The sequence below is a fragment of the Myotis myotis genome, unplaced genomic scaffold, assembly GCF_014108235.1.
Source record: "Myotis myotis isolate mMyoMyo1 unplaced genomic scaffold, mMyoMyo1.p scaffold_m19_p_5, whole genome shotgun sequence".
Taxonomy (NCBI): Eukaryota; Metazoa; Chordata; class Mammalia; order Chiroptera; family Vespertilionidae; genus Myotis; species Myotis myotis.
The window spans coordinates 53,993,339-54,010,570 of record NW_023416357.1 but is presented as its reverse complement, the minus strand read 5'-3'; the positions used below and the strand labels follow the sequence as shown (position 1 = coordinate 54,010,570).

Here is a 17,232-nt window from a genome sequence, read left to right as displayed (position 1 = left end):
ATTTTTTTCCTTTTGGACTAGGAAAAACTAAAACATCCAGTATGCCATAAATGAGAAAGATGGACCAATATCTTCAACTAGAAGTTACAGAGCAGCCAAATTATAACATCTTTACTAATGACTTAGGAAAAGCAAAAAATAGTAACTGAGCTGAAGAATAATACAAAGGAATATTTTTTTAAAAGAGGGAATATTCTCAGAGAAAAAAAAGTGGTTCATCAAAATATCAAAATATTGACAAAAAGAACATTATTAGAACATCTTGTTCACTTTTTGGGACAAGTGTATTATTCTACCAACTCTATAATAAACACTTTAATTGTCATGTTAGCAATGGCAATGTTAAAGTCTAATTTTAGCTTAAATCAGTTACAGGCTCAAACTTGTTGGGTTTAAACTTGTCATGTGAAAATTGGGAATAACAGTGGATAACATCATCTTCCTTTAAAGTGAAGAGAAATTCAGAATATGAGTAAAAAAAGCACCACAACTAATGTACCCCATTGATAGTAGAACCCTGTTAATATAAAGGTTCATTATTTCATGCTTTTGGCTAAAATATATTTCGCTAGATACTGGAAACAACACATATAACTATATTGTTGGTCTCTAAAGCCACTGCTAATCCTATCCTGAGCTACCAAAATCAAATAGGTTTCCACTATGGAATTAAAATAGGGAATCCCTTTAACTGAATGTTTAGGTGTCGTGCAAGCAAATACTGTCAGAATCCTGCTGTAATTAAAATGGGAAGAAGGGAAAGAAAAGGAAAAACTACAGAGTAGGAATGGTGGGAAAGAAATGATAAGAAAGGGTTCTGAAGGAAGATTGAATTTGAGCTATGAAATGTTAAAAAGTCACGCAACAAAGGACAGCTACTCCACAAAAGAAACAGTAATCACCCCTCAGCTCAATGAAAAAGAAAGAAAAAAGAAGGAGATAAAATGCTTTAGATAAAAATCTTCTAACCTCAGTAGTGTAAGAAGAGACCTCACTTGCAGAGGGCATTATTGAATAAATCCTGAGCCCAGTTATAACCTGGATTCTTATTCTAGATTCTCTTTACAAAGTATTAAAGTGATTGACAACATATCCAAGAACTTTTTCTTTTATATAACACAAAGACACATTAAAACACATATAACAAAACAGAATATTTTACTTGGCAGTCTAAAATATTTTTAAGTATATACAAATCATCTTTTATATTTGAGGGCGAGAAAAAGCTCACTTGGTTTAAAATATGTTCATTTGAGGAATTTAGGATTACAAAAATAAAGATAAAAATACAGATAGACAGGAATAAAAGGATTCATAGCTCCCTAAACTGGCTTTGTAGTTTAGGAATATACATAAGGCCTTATATGGAAGCCTCCCTTATTCTGGAAACCCAAAAAAGTTAGGGAGAAATCTTTTATAAGGTGAGCACTAAAAATGAGTTTTGTCACCACACTGCTAAAATAATATTCTTCCCCCAACTTATGTGAGAGAAAACCTTAAAGTAGATAATGGGAAGAAAGATAAGAAATATATATACAAATCTATTACTTCTATTTGCTTCATCCATGCTCATCTGTTAGATTACCATACTCAATGGGGCAAAAAATAGTAGCAGCTCTTTATGTATAAACAGAGGCCCGATGCATGAAATTCATGCAAGGGGCTTGGCCCTTGCAGCCCTGGCTTCATCTGGAAGGTTGTCTAGATGGTCATTCTGCCATTTGGTCGATTTGCATATTAGGGTTTTATTATATAGGACGAGAGGCCCGGTGCACAAAAATTTGTGCACTCGGGGGGGAAGGAGGGGTCCCTCAGCCTGGCCTGTGCCCTCTCGCAGTCTGGGACTCCTCGGGAGATAACGCCCTGCTGGCTTAGGCCTACTCCCGGGTGGCAGAGGGCAGGCCCAATCCCTAGGTGCAGCCCCTGGTTGGGCTCAGAGCAGGGCCGATTGGGGAGTTGGGGCGCCGCCCCCTGTCACGAACAGAGCAGGGCGGATAGGGAGGTTGTGTCCCCGCCCCCTGTCACACACAGAGCCGCAGGGGGATCAGGGGGTTTGGGCGCTGCCCCCTGTCACGCTGATCCCGGTGCCGGGAGGCCTCTCGGCTCCACTGATCCCGGTGCTGGCAGGCATATTACCCTTTTACTATATAGGATAGAGGCCTGGTGCATGGGTGGGCTGGCTGGTTTGCCCTGAAGGGTGTCCTGGATCAGGATTGGGGTCCCCACTGGGGTGCCTGGCCAGCCTGGATGAGGGGATGATGGCTGTTTGCAGCTGGTCACACACCCTTCAGGGTGGGGGTCCCCACTGGGGTGCCTGGCCAGTCTGGGTGAGGAGCTGAGGGCTGAAGCTCTCAACTGCTCCTTTTTTTCTTTTCTTTTTTTTAATTCTGGGCCAGCTTTAGCTCTGGCTCCAGCTCTGAGGTCTCTGCTGCTGAAAGCAAGTATTTGGTTTGTTTGGGTTCTATAATCGAAACAATGTATAACTCCAGCTCTGAGATCCCGGCTCGCTGAAAACAGGTTTCTGGGGTTTTGTTTAGCTTCTATATTTGTTACGATGTTTCAAACTGCAGGCTGAGAGGCCGGCAAGGCAGGCGGGGAACGTTGGTTTCCTCCGTCACTGAAGCAAGCAAGCCTCATGTTAGTTTCAAGCTGCTTGGCTGCCGGCAGCCATCTTGGCTGGCAGTTAATTTGCATATCTCGCTGATTAGCCAATGGGAAGGGTAGCGGTCATATGCTAATTACCATGTTTCTCTTTTATTAGATAGGATTATACAGGATAAGAAAAATTATACAGCAATAGGTATATAGAAAAATGTTTTAACTAGTGATATAACCAAAGTTAATACAAGTTACTTTAAAACATAACTATTCTGATTCAATTTATTTCATTTTTTAATACTGTTAAGTATTTATTCAAGAAGAGACCTAGGAACTGTTCATATGGCATAGGTAAGGTTAGAGATGCACATGCTTTCTCCTCAACTTGAAGAACCAGAAATATTAAAAGGTACTGAAGAGTTCCTACCATGTGAGATTCAAAAGCACCATACATAAACAAGCAATATTTCTCTCTAATGAAGAGGATAAACTGATAAATGATGTATGTTGGGGAAGGCTCATGGAACATTTGGAGGAGAATAATAAAATTACATATACAGTATAAACTCAACTATATAAAAATGCTTAGAAATACTAGTAAGACACATATTAAAAGCTCAACAGTGGTTATTTGTGCGGGAGCATTCATTATGGGTAATTGTTGCCTTCCTCTTTATATTGTCTACGTGTGTGTGTGTGTGTGTGTGTGTGTGTGTGTGTAAATATTTTAAGGAAAGCTTCACATGAAGATATGTTGAAGATTACAGACTGCCTAAAGGAAACTCAAAACTAATTTCCACAATGGGTCTAAGAAAAACAAAGCACAGACAAACTTACCATCACACAAAAGGGAAACATAACTTCCTAAGTCATCAGACATGTGGCGCATCACATTTCTACCCATTTTAAGACCAAGGAAGATCCAATAATCTATTGCTGCTCCAAGAATTCCAGTCAATAAGTAGGCTAGTTCATGTTTGAAGACCTAACATTAAGATGAGAAATGTATTATTAAAATAAAATATTTGAATTCTCAGTATTTATTATTAAATTATATCCAATATTACCTTAGCGATGTATAGAGATCATAGTTTTAAAAGTATGAGTGTTGTTTATATTATCACTTCTATAATAAAAATTATTAAATTCCTATAGCAAGACATACAAACCTTACTTATTTATATTAAGTGTGCTTTACCCTACTGTTTAAAAATCTAATACGTCCGGCCGGTGTGGCTCAACTTATATTAGGAGGTTATGGTGCGAGAGAACATGGCAAAAGATCCTGGACAGAAACTGGACACAGAACCTAGACACAGAACCTAGACACAGAACCTATACAGAACCTATACAGAACCTAGAGACAGAAGAACTTCGCTGGAGAGAACATGGCAAAAGATCCTGGACAGAAACTGGCCACAGAACCTAGAGACAGAACCTAGCGAGGGAACACGGCTACAGAACCTGGCTGGAGAACCTGGCTGGAGAACCTAGCGAGAGAACATGGACACAGAACCTGGCTGGAGATCCTAACCAGAACTTCGCTGGAGATCCTGACCAGAACTTGGCTAGAGATCCTGGCTAGGCTGCTGATCAACTGAACGCTGCCTCTGTGTCATTCCTTCTTCGCCGACTCCATCCACACCTTTGGGGACCCCTGGACCTGCTGGGGCTGGACCCCAGCAGATTCTGGTCAGGGCAAATGCCCAGATTGTGGGCTCAAACCCCAGTAGGGGGGCATGCAGGAGGCAGCCGATCAATGATTCTCTCTCATCATTGATGTTTCTCTTTCTCTTCTCTTTCTCTCTCTCTCTCTCTCTCTCTCTCTCTCTCTCTCTCTCTCTCTCTCTCTCTCTCTCTCTTCCTCTCCCTGAAATCAATAAAAAAATATATTTTAAAGAGTCTATCTAATACATAAGCTATAAAAATGAAGTATAGAAATAATATTTTTAAATATTTGATTGAAATATAAACTCTTTTTCACGATGACATTAAAACTATGTCACTGAAATGCCTGTATTTTTGGTATTTTGTCTAGGCATGAAAAAAATCACTAAATTAACAGTAGGGTATAAGGCATGTGAAAAGGTTTTAATAACTATTAGGGTATCCAAATAGATTATAACTGCTAAATTCTGCCATCATACTACATCATACTATGCCTAATAGGGGATTAGTGACAGAGAAATCTCTAGCACTTTGAACCCACAGTGACAACTGGGTTATTTCCTTTGCCCTTAGCAGACAAGGCTCTTACAGGTATATATACCTATAATATTTCACTAAGGTATCATTCGTTATCGCAAGAAGCTACTAGTTAAATAATTTTAAAACTGAAGTTCTATTTCTGGGTTTTTTGTGCAAACAAGGAGAGTGCTCAAACAGCACAAACATCAGGCATGCCAAACAATGTTTACTGAGGAAAAAACCAGTCAGGATCCTTAGTAGGTGTGCAGGTCCCCTGTTGCCCTATCACTCTGTGGAGCAAGCACACTGTATTCTCTCAGGCTAGACATTAGAATCTGGGCGACAGACTCTGAAGAATGGGGCCACGAGGATTTTCAGTTTCATGATTAGGGAAGCACCGCTCTTCCTCTGAAATGATCAGGGACCACAATACAGAATCTTGACTGCAGCCTGATCCTGACAGGTCAGAATTCATGAGAGGGTGTTGGCACCACTTCCTCTCCTGCCTTGATTAGAGGACTGGATTTAAGCCATTGCAGTTATAGTTGTGTGACTTGGGAAGCAAGCAGCAAGACTGGCCTTAGTAAGCTGGAAAATTACCAATGTCTCCTCTGTACCCTGGGAGGATCCAAGCATTGCAACTGACCAGAACTGACTCCTTAACCACTAGGTCTTAGCCAGAACTTTGCAGGAAGCCAACTTCATTCCTTGTAAAGCCAACGTGTACATGGATCACTCTGAGTAAGTTTTACTTCTCCTGGTTCAAGTTATCAAGAGAATATAAAACAGAACAGTGAAAATCTATATTTAAACAAGCAAACTGATCATGTTAAGATCCATGCCACAGAACTGTTCCTTCTAATAGAATGTGAATCTGAGTATCAGCCAAGACAATACTCAGAAAGAAAGAGACTGGTAGATTTTGATATCTCAAAGTACTCCCCAGCTTAAGCAAATAGTAAATCAGAATCACTTCAGATCCCTGGTCATAGGATGCTAAATAGGTAAAAGGGAGATTAGCCCACAGAGCTAATAAGCCTCAAAGAAAACCACAATCCAGCATTTCTAGCAGTTAAAAATAACAAAATCAACCAGTTGGGACTTTTCCTCTTTCCTTACACAAATATATGTACACATGTACCTGACACAAGAAAATACCAATATTGCTTAATATTCAATTTTCCCTGATATCACCATTATTAAACAGAAATAGGTAGGCCTTACAGTACTTTCAAGAAATAACTGTAGGTCCCCTTACCATGATTAACAAAGATCCTGCCAAAGTATTCTTATCTGGGTGCCATTAGCGAAACATACATAACATATAACACATATCCATAATAGAAAATTTTACATAAAAAGACACTTTCAAATCCAGGTTTTAGATCCTTTTATAATATACTCTTAACTGTGGCATTTAATATAAACAGAAAGCCAAGACACTGTGCTATGGATTGTATTCACTGTAACTTTAACAGGGTATAAACAATGCTACTATTTCTAGCATAGTGGATATATATGCTCTAGAAATGGATTAGTGAAAAAAACAGCAAATAAACCACCAAAATAGAAAAGTATCATGAAATACTAAAATGACTGCTAAAACTTAAAGAAAAGAACATGAATACCCTAAGAATTTAAAAAATGAAAGATAACATGATTTGCACATATGACTTATTTACCTTAGAACTCCTAGTATGTTAAAGTTTATTACCAGACATTCTGTCAATACAGTTTTCTATGATCAGCCAGTACAAGTAATCTCCAGTTTAGAAACTTGGTGATCATCCAAAAATTGACTAGCATAAAATGTAGAACAAACTAGAATCTTGGACATCTGACTCCCAGGTAGGGCTGTCTACAATATCCCCCTGCAACAGTTGACAAACTGCTCCTCTAGGACCTCTGTCAAGAAGATGTAAACATAATGCACACACTGTGCCTTTCCTGTTTTAAACACTTGCATTTGAATGAAACCAGAGAAAATATGCTACAGTAGAGACTTGGGCTCTATTAAGGCTTTGCCCTAACAGGCTGTGATATCTTGAATAAGTTACTTAACCTCTTTATCCTCAAATTCCTTATCTTTAAATGTAAACTGGGTTCCATTTCTACCTATAATTGTAGGGATATCATGAAACAGCACTTAAGGACATCATAAAGAAAAGCAGGTCTAACCACCAAGCTTAGTAAAATTTGTACCTCAATAACCTTGACACAATCCACCTCTGCTCTTTGCCAAGGAAAGCCCAAAGCTTTCTTAGATTAATGGCAATGAAATTCACTACCATGGTGTCACTCAGCAATACTTGCTGACTGGCATTATGACAAAATGATATTAGCATAAACTGAGGAAGTCTGTTTAGCTAATGACTTAAATTGAATGCTTCAACTTAGCAAATCAAGAAACAAATGCTTTACAGCACAGAAAATGATATCTGTGAACATGCATGGAATTCTTGAAATTGGAAACTGCCAAAAAGATTTAATTAAGTACAAGACTGAATTCTAACAGATAAAGTAACATAATACAAACACAGTTTATATGAACTTAAGCAATTAAAATGAAAATAAAATATTAATTTGCAAAGTTTAAAACCAGTTCGCACTTATAACCGATGCAATTATTGCATATTACTTCACAAATATGTTGACTTTATTTATAAATTTGAACAAAAATCTTCAAGTTAAAAATCTACAAATCTGTTACTATTGACATCAGTATTTCCTGAGTAAATTCTTTTTTTGTTAATCCTCACCTGAGGATATTCTTTCCATTGCTATTTTTTTAGAGAGTGGAAAGGAGGAAGGAAGTGGGGAGAGAGATAGAAATATCAATGTGAGAGAGATACACTGATCCTGCATGTGCCCGACCAGGACCTGAGAACGAACCTGGAACCCAGGTACATTCTTACCCATGATAGTCCTTTGGTGATTTAGTAAAATTATGAAAACATTAGTTTTATTACTGATTTTATTCATAAGTGAGCCATTTCATTTATATAATCAAGTGGATAAAAAATAAACATTAAAAATGAGGACATATTCTCTACCAAAATACACACAAAGGCAAATGAAAATTAATAAGAATGTTTTTAGTTTTAGTTTAGAAGTACTATCCTCAACTGGCAATGAAGTAGATAGTTCTATTTCTGTTGACTATTTTAAATTTATATACATTTACATAATCATATTTCTTTTAAAATCAGATACATGTACAAGAAAATGGCTATTCACCTGACTAGTGTTACTAGTATATACTAGCATTACTTGATCACAAAGTCTAGCTACACAGAGAAATAATTTTCCTTTTCTAATGTCAATTAAAAAATAGGACCCTCAAAAGAATTTTTTTCTTTTAAGCATGCCTCAGAAAGCCCTCTAAATAGAATTTTTAAAACCTGTAAGGGCTTCTGTTTCTGATAAGGGAGGTCTCGATAATTCAGATAAACACTATTACAAAAGAAAACTAAAAACATCTTCTGCAAAGATATGAGAAATAGCTAAGCCAAGATCAGAGGGAAGGTAAAAACTAAGTGAAACACTCAAAAGTAGCCCTAAGAATATTTTCTAACTCCAGAAAGAGAGCTGAGATACAGCAGTGTGGTTTTTGGAGCCTTGGGAAAATGGAGTATAAAAGTCCTAGCCCAAGACCTTACACGTAATACTCTTAGACCCTGAAGAATTTCACCCTCTGAGTAAGTGAATCAGAAGCAAAGACATGCATTTGTAACCCTGTACTTCACTTGGACTGTATAGGAACCCTCTAAATTAGACATTGGATTAGGGTAGTCATGAACTGGTAGGCACCTGGCAGAAACAAACAGAAATTTTCTTTGGAGAAAGATAGTATGTCTTTGCCACAAAATTATTGTTACAATTTCTGAAATGCAATTTACAGCACACAGTAAACAATAATTAGCTTGCAAGGGAATATAAAATATGTAAAAGAAGCAAATAACAAAAACAAATAAAGGAGGTCCACAAAGACTACAAATATGGAATTATCAGACAGAGACTATAAAATAACTACTATTGCCATGTTCAAAGACAAAAGAAAACCTTGAAAATTTTGTAGGTAACTAGAAGCCATAAAAACATGTCATAGTAATTTGGAAGTAAAAAAGTCCAAAACTGGAAAAAATATTCAAAGTATAACTGTCATGTTTACCAACATATTAGACACAGCTAAAAAGAATAGTGAACTAAAAATTGGATGAAAAGAACTATCCAGAATGTTCCAAGTATATACACAACTTGAAAATATAAATAAAAGGGTAAAAAACACAGAGAATACAAAGAAGAGGTGAAATATTGTAATTTTAATAGTAGAGGAGAGAAAATGGATCAGAAAAATTATTAGGATAGAAATGATTTTCCTTACTCTTAACATAGAATAGACTTTATGGCATTTGACACAAGAGCTCTCCACCTTACTACCATGCTTACTGATCCTGAAAAAATATTACCTAGCTGGCAATTATGATAATTTATCAGTAATGAATAATAACAAAGCATAACTATATATAAAGCAGAAACTGTTACAAAAATAAATAAATAAATAAATAAATAAATAAATAAAATAAACAAATCCACAAAGTAGATTCAGAAGAGTTAATTAAAACAATTATCAATTAAAACAATTATCAAACTTGATAGAAAACACTGTAAAACAACAGAGAAAACACATTTTCGCCCCTAATATTTTAAGGAGTAAAAAATAAAAAGTTCAGTTAATTTCAGAAATCAGAAATCATGTACGGCTCATTCTTTAACCAAAATTCACTATTGAATGAACAACAACAGCATACACAAACCAACAAAATCCATTAACAGTAAGAAAACCCATTAATTTAGATGTTGTAAAACACTTTCTTAAAATAATTCTTGGATCAAAGGGGAATTCATTATTGAAAGTAAAAACTACTTTGAAAAAAAATAAAATAAAAGCAGCCTACAGTATCAAAACCTATGGAATGGATCTCAAAATGTACTCCAAGGGCAATTTACATTGTGTATGTAAAATGAGCCCTAGCCGGTTTGGCTCAGTTGATAGAGCATCAGCCTGTGGACCAAAGGGTCCTGAGTTCAATTCCATTCAAGGGCACATAACTAGTTTGCAAGCTTGATCCCAGGTCCTGGTGGGGGCATGTGCAGGAGGCAACCAATTGGTGTGTCTCTCTCACATTGATGTTTCTCTGTCTCTCCCCCTCCCTTCCCCACTATCTCTAAAACAAACAAACAAAATCAATGGGAAAATATCCTCAGGTGAGGATTATCAATTACAACAAAAAAAGAATAAAATGAAAAAAGAAATCCAAACATTCAAGTACAAGAGACAGTAAAAGAATAAAAAAATATATATGAGCAGAAATTAATGATATAACACATGAAATAGTAGGTTAAGTCCCAAAGGCAGAGATCATTTTGAATAGGAGAAAGCAACTTTTATCATGCACCCAAATTGTGACACAATATGTTGCCATGCACTTTACATATTTTACTGTATTTAACCTTTCCAACTATCCTTCACTAAAATCACTCTATATTAAATTTCTAATGACAGGCAAAATCTACCTACAAAGAAATAGTTCAGGAAATAACTTAACATCCAGAAAGGTAGTTTTAAAAACAAGTAGGAATTTTTCTTAACACACACAAAAAATTTATAAAAATTACAGGTTTCTTGGGAATAGAAATGTATAAAAGTAAAAAATCTAGAATGCCAAGTAACTATACATTTCTTATTAAAAATCAAATAACTGTCCCTAGCTCCTGCATCCAAATGTGAGATGACAAAGAAACATGTTTCCAAAAATCTTTTACCTTAAAATTAGACAAACTAAATAGAAAACAATGATATATTTGGTTCATTTTAATATACTCAAGTAATTGAAAGAATAAAGAGAAGAAAAACATGTACCATTCAAAGATGTACTTTTTTCATAAACAATTATTCATTTAAAAGTTAATCCTACTTACATCATTAGACTTGCATTTTTCCTTGTGAGAATATATAGTCCACTCCAAAAGCATATATACTGGTCTGGTCAAAAGCCCAGAGGTCTCAATTCCTGACCAGAAGATTTCAAGGAGAATTGCCTTTCCTGTTATTTTCAGACTCTGAGAATCTGAGCAGTCACACAACCTAATGAGAATATGAACAAGAATTATGTCAGTCACACAACCTAATGAAAATATTAACAAGAATTATGTATTTACTAGTGGCCTGGTGCACGAAATTCATGCATGGGGGAGGAGGGTCCCCTTAGCCCACCCTCTCTAATCGGGGACATCCCTCTTGCAATCTGGGACTGCTGGCTTCTAACCGCTCACCTGCCTGCCTGATCGCCCCTAACTGCCCTCCCCTGCTGGCCTGATCTCGCCCCAACTGCCATCCCCTGCTACCCTGGTGCCCCCAACAGCCCTCCCCTGCTGGCCTGATGCCGTCCCTAACTACCCTCCCCTGTCGGGCTGATTGCTTCTAACTGCCTCTGCCTGCCTCATCACCCCTAATGCCCTCCCCTTCCGGCCTGATCGCCTCTAACTGCCTCTGCCTCAGCCTCAGCCGTCAACACCATGGCTTTGTCTGGAAGGAAGTCGGATGTCCAGAAGATGGCTGGTCAACCCAGACTAATTAGCATATTACCCTTTTAGTAGTATAGATAGATTATATAGGATAGGATTGCTTAAATGGGGTGGGGGAAGCCTTTTTCAGCAGAAGGAGATGCTCTTGGCAGAAAAAAACACATAATCCCAATATCTGGACTGATAGCTAGCCATATACACTATACTACTAAACTGGTCATGAAAAAATTGAACCACTTTCTTACACCGTACACCAAATAGCTGTTGCCCTTAAAACCCTCCTCAGCCCCCACCTTAGGTTCTGCCTTCGCAGGTCACCCAGGTTAGGTTCTGATTGGTCGGTTTCTATGCCAGTCAGCATCAAAAGCTCTGCCTCCTAGGCAGCCATTGGCTCCTCACACTTCTGCCAGATTAGGCTCTGATTAGTCGGTTTCTATACCAGTCAGTGTCTTTGGGCCTATCTCTGGGCCTGATCAAAGAGGAGAGGCTGATCAGCAGCCCGCGAGGCTGGGAGAGAAACAGAGAGGCAACAGCTGATCAACAGCTTCCACGGAGGCTAGGGATCAGACCCTGCCTCTCTCTCTGCAGGCCTCTCTCTGGGCCTGATCTGCAGGCCCCTCGGCAATCAGTGCTGGATCGCTATGCTGGCACCACTGGCTGCAGTCGGTGCTGGGTTGCCTTGGCTTCAAGTGTTCAGTTGAGCCTTGGTCGTTGTGGACTTTATGGACCTGGCTCTTTATATATATAGACTAGAGGCCCGGTGCACAAAAATTTGCGCACTCAGGGGGGAGGGAGGGTCCCACAGCCCGGCCTGTGCCCTCTCGCAGTCTGGAACCCCTCGGGAGATAACGCCCTGCTGGCTTAGGCCTGCTCCCGGGTGGCAGAGGGCAGGCCCAATCCCTAGGTGCAGCCCCTGGTCGGGCTCAGAGCAGGGCCGATTGGGGAGTTGGGGCACCGCCCCCTGTCATGCACAGAGCAGGGCGGATTGGGAGGTTGCCATGCCACCCTCAGTCACGCTCAGGGTAGGGCCAATTGGGGGGTTGGGGCACCGCCCGCTTTCACACTCAAGGCAGGGTCGATGGGGAGGTTGCAGCGCCACCCGGTCACGCACAGAGCAGGGCCAATCCTGGGGTTGGGGCGCTGACCCGTCACTCACAGAGCAGGGCCCATCAGGGGGGTTTGGGCTCCATACCCTGTCACGCACAGAGCAGGGCCCATCAGGGCTTTGGGGCGCTGCCCCCTGTCACGTACAGAGCAGGGCCCATCAGGAGGTGGGGGCGCTGCCCCCTGTCACGCACAGAGCAGGGCCCATCAGGGGAGTTGGGGCAGCACCCCGTCACACACAGAGCAGGGCGGATCAGGGGGTTGGGGCGCCGCACCCCGTCACACACAGAGCAGGGCGGATCAGGGGGTTGGGGCGCCGCACCCTGTCACACACAGAGCTGCAGGGTGATCAGGTGGTTGGGGAGCTCCCCCCTATCAGGCACAGAGCAGGGCTGATCAGGGGGTTGGGGCGCCTTCCCCTGTCACGAACAGAGCAGGGCAGATAGGGAGGTTGTGACCCCGCCCCCTGTCACACATAGAGCCGCAAGGCGATCAGGAGGTTTGGGTGCTGCACCCTGTCACGCTGATCCCGGTGCTGGGAGGCCTCGCGGCTCTGCTGATCCTGGTGCTGGGAGGCTTATTACCCTTTTACTATATAGGATAGAGGCCTGGTGCATGGGTTGGGGCCGGCTGGTTTGCCCTGAAGGATGTCCTGGATCAGGGTGGGGGTCCCCACTGGGGTGCTTAGCCAGCCTGGGTGAGGGGATGATGGCTGTTTGCAGCTTGTCACACACCCTTCAGGGTGGGGGTCCCCACAGCGGTGCCTGACCAGTCTGGGTGAGGGGGTGAGGGCTGTTTTCAGGCTGGCGGGTGACTGAAGCTCCCAACTGCTCCTTTTTTTCTTTTTCTTTTTTATTCTGGGCCAGCTTTAGCTCTGGCTCCAGCTCTGAGGCCTCTGCTGCTGAAAGCAGGTATCTGGTTTGTTTGGGTTCTATAATCGAAACATTGTATCAACTCCAGCTCTGAGATCCCGGCCTCGCTGAAAGCAGGTTTCTGGGGTTTTGTTTAGCTTCTATATTTGTAACAATGTTTCAAACTGCAAGCTCAGAGGCCGGCAAGGCAGGCAGGGAACGTTGGTTTCCTCCGTCACTGAAGCAAGCAAGCCTCATGTTCACTTCAAGCTGCCTGGCTGCCGCCGCCATCTTGGCTGGCAGTTAATTTGCATATCTCGCTGATTAGCCAATGGGAAGGGTAGCGGACGTACGGCTAATTACCATGTTTCTCTTTTATTAGATAGGATGGTCAGTATGATCACTATAGTTATTAGACACAGTATCTTGTCAGTAGACAAAAAAAAATTCTAGCTAGGGGCTAGGAGGAAGGGAGGAAAAGGGAGATATCTGTAATACTATCAAGAATAAAAATATATTTTAAAAGTTCTAGCAATTTCTGAATAGAGAAAGGTCATAATACATAAAATTTATCTTTATAATAAAAGCCTAAGCGGCCATTATGGCAGAAGAACCAGAATGACCTTTCACTATAATGTGAACTGACCACCAGGGGGCAGACTTTCAAGTCAGGAGCTTCCCCCTGGTACTCAGTGCGCTCCCATAGTGGGAGTGCCACTCAGACAGAAGAGAGGCTCATGGCTAGTGAGTGCAATAGCAGTGGCGGGAGCTTCTTCCACTTCCGCAGCAGCACAGAGGAGCAGCGAGCCTAGCAGTAAGGAGCAGTGAGCAGGCGGGCGGGTGATAAGGAATGAGGGCTCCTGGACTGTGAGAAGGATGTCCAACTGCTGGCGGGGAGTGGGCCTAAGCCAGCAGGCAGACATCCCTCGTGGGGTCCCAGACTGAGAGGGCACAGGCTGGGCTGAGGGGATCTCCACCCCACCCCCACCACCAGTGCACAAATTTCATGCACCGGGCCTCTAGTAGTTTTAATAAAGGGTAACATATAAAAAAATGTCCTGAGTTCAACATAACCACCAACAAGTACACATAGTAATCTAACTTTAAGAGCATACACAAAACTTATGATTATTACAGATTCAGTGTTAAAACCTAAAATACAGCTTTTTACTTAAGCATTCAGTTACTTAAAATTCAAAAGTATATAAATTATGAAAAATAAAAACACTCTCACATACCCAAATGTATAAGCTGGTGAAAAATTAAAATCTGAACTAAGGATACAAAAAAAGACCTCTATTGCCACGTAAGGACTGTGTGTAGAAATATGTTTTAAAAATAAATCTACTTCAAACTGGAAAACTAGGTGATTTTTAAAAAACATGTATATAGCCCTAGCTGGTTTGGCTCAGTGGGTAGAGTGTCAGCCTGGGGACCAAAGGGTCCTGGATTCGATTCTGGCCAAGGGCACATGCCCAGGTTGAGGGCTCAATCCCCAGTAGGGAGGCATGCAGGAGGCAACTGATCAATGATTCTTTTTCATCATTGATGTTTCTGTCTCTCTATCCCTCTCCTTTCCTCTCTGAAATCAATAAAAAATATAAAAATAAATAAAAATATGTACATAAATGATTATAAAAATGGTATGTAAAACAATGTAAATATAAAAAAAGTGGTGTGTTTTTTTGTGATTAAAACTTACTTTTGACTCAGTTGTCGTACTTCACTTTCAGCTAAATTGAAGAAAAATTTGAGCAGTGTCAGGTAGAGTACCTTAGAGCCAGTAATATTTTCTGAAATCTGATGACAAAAATTTTCATTGAAAAGGCAAGACCTGAAAAACATAAACCCAACAGAAAAACAAACAATTTATTGAGTAATTTGTGGACATAGTATTTTTTAGAGTATTACTGGAATTGTAATAAAATTTGCTTCAACAAAATATAAAGGAAGGTCAGTAAAATTTATTACTATTTTCTTCCTTTAAAAAATTAAATCATGTCAAGTATTTCATAATATTACGTTTTTAATAATACAGGTCTAATTTCTTTTTCAATGATAGTAATGTTTAATAACCATCTGGTACTCTCCCTCTGTACTCTTTATATCACTGATAAAGAATAAAAAATAATGAATTTCATTAAACCCTTTTTATTCAGATGACCAGCTATACTCTCAATATATAATACTCTCCATAATCCCCCTCTTACTCAAGAGAATTTTATTTTTCATTAATTAGTAAAATGAAGATTATTTTAGGGCTAATTTTTAGAGTTCCAAAAATTTAGCATTTATTTTTTTTCTGACAGTAGTCCTGTCCAACAGAATGTTCTGTGATGATGGACATGTTTTACTGAACTGTAAATTGTGCAATGAAGGACTTAAATTTTTAATTATCTAATCTTAATTAAATAGTTACATAAGACAGTGGTTACTGGATTGGACAACAGAGTTCTACAGTAGTTTTCCAAAGAGAATATAATATTACTCAGGACTATAGATCTGAAAGAAATGGAGTTCTAGGCAACTATTTACTACAATTTTATCTAACTTTATTATCAATTATATTAATGATATACTTGTAACTTTGTCCTTCTATCTCTACCTTCCTCAATTTCTGTTTGAATACCACATTCTCAGGTTAGGAAGGTTCTTAGGAGGTATTAAATTTGACAATTCATTTAATATTCAAATCTTTTCTACAAGATCCTCCATGCCCACAATCAGTTACTCAGTGTATCTGAAAATTTCCAGAGATGGGTACTATAGTATCCTTTCTTAAAAAAAAAAAATTACATTATAAAAGATTTCAAATATATTAAAAAGTAGACTAATATCACCCCACTCACCTGTATTCATACCACTTCTCTAGGTTCTTTTCCCCAACCCTCATTAAACCCAATTATTTTGAATCAAAATCTAGATATTTCTGTTTATCAAAAAAATATACTTTAAGCTGTCCAACTTTCATTTCCTGTAGATTCAATTAATTCATCCAACCATTTATTAAAAGCACTTTTTATGTTTCAGGCATTAAATTAAGCACTGAGGTTAAGGCTTAAAACTGAGCATCTACTCTTATGTCAAAGATTTCTTTGGAAAGAGCATACTGGGGTACTTTGAATATAAATTAAGAGGAAAAAGTGAAATCAAGGTCAATAAAGCAGGTATTACAATACTTTTACATAAGAAGCACTTAGGGCTTTTAAAATAAAGGCAATGACAGTGAAGGAAGAAACAGATTTGGAAATTAGAAAGATGTCAGCTACATAAAGCATATATCCTCATATCCTCTACCGTGCTAGGCTAATGCTATTGTGTTAGAATTGTATTTTCATACCTGTCACCTTCAAAAGTGAAAAAAACTGTTTGTTATATTTAAATTCTTATCCGTGAAGTGTAGCACAGTGCCTGGCTCCCAGTAAATATTCAATAAACATTTGCTGAAAGAATGCATTAAATGCATGCTAGCTAGTAGTTTACTAGGTGTACCAGTTAATAATGTGGATTTTTTTTTCAATAGATAGAGTTACACATATGTTGATATAGATACCATTTGATATTTATGCTATTTTGTTGTATTGACAACAAGCTTCAAAACTTCATATGTCAAATCTGCTGAAGGTGTTAACATCATAGATATTTTTACACATAAAAATGTCAAATTTCGGCAGAGACTACGCCATCTTGAAGGGGAGAGTGGCTGTGATCAGAAGCCTAGCCTTATCTTCCACCAGAAAGAACTCAGACACCTCCCAGGACCCTACAACCACAACACCCAGGGACCAGCTGCAAACCCACAAACACAGGGTCTCAAGCAGAGAGAATATGCGACGCAGACGAGCCCTGCACCTTCTCAGGGAAAGGTCAAATATCGCCTAGAGAAAGTCAATGCAGGAGACAA

General features: G+C 39.4%; 1 protein-coding gene across 2 annotated transcripts in view; it reads right to left on the bottom strand.

The window, feature by feature from the left end:
* Positions 1–17,232, bottom strand: part of SLF1 (SMC5-SMC6 complex localization factor 1) — a 70,738-nt gene that overhangs the window by 11,644 nt on the left and 41,862 nt on the right. For both annotated transcript variants that reach the window (XM_036310096.1, XM_036310097.1), the window contains 3 exons: positions 15,031–15,162; positions 10,768–10,933; positions 3,436–3,583 (listed from right to left, as the gene is read on the bottom strand). In XM_036310096.1, the coding sequence (XP_036165989.1) occupies positions 3,436–3,583; positions 10,768–10,933; positions 15,031–15,162 (446 nt within the window). The remainder of the gene's footprint in view (positions 1–3,435; positions 3,584–10,767; positions 10,934–15,030; positions 15,163–17,232) is intronic.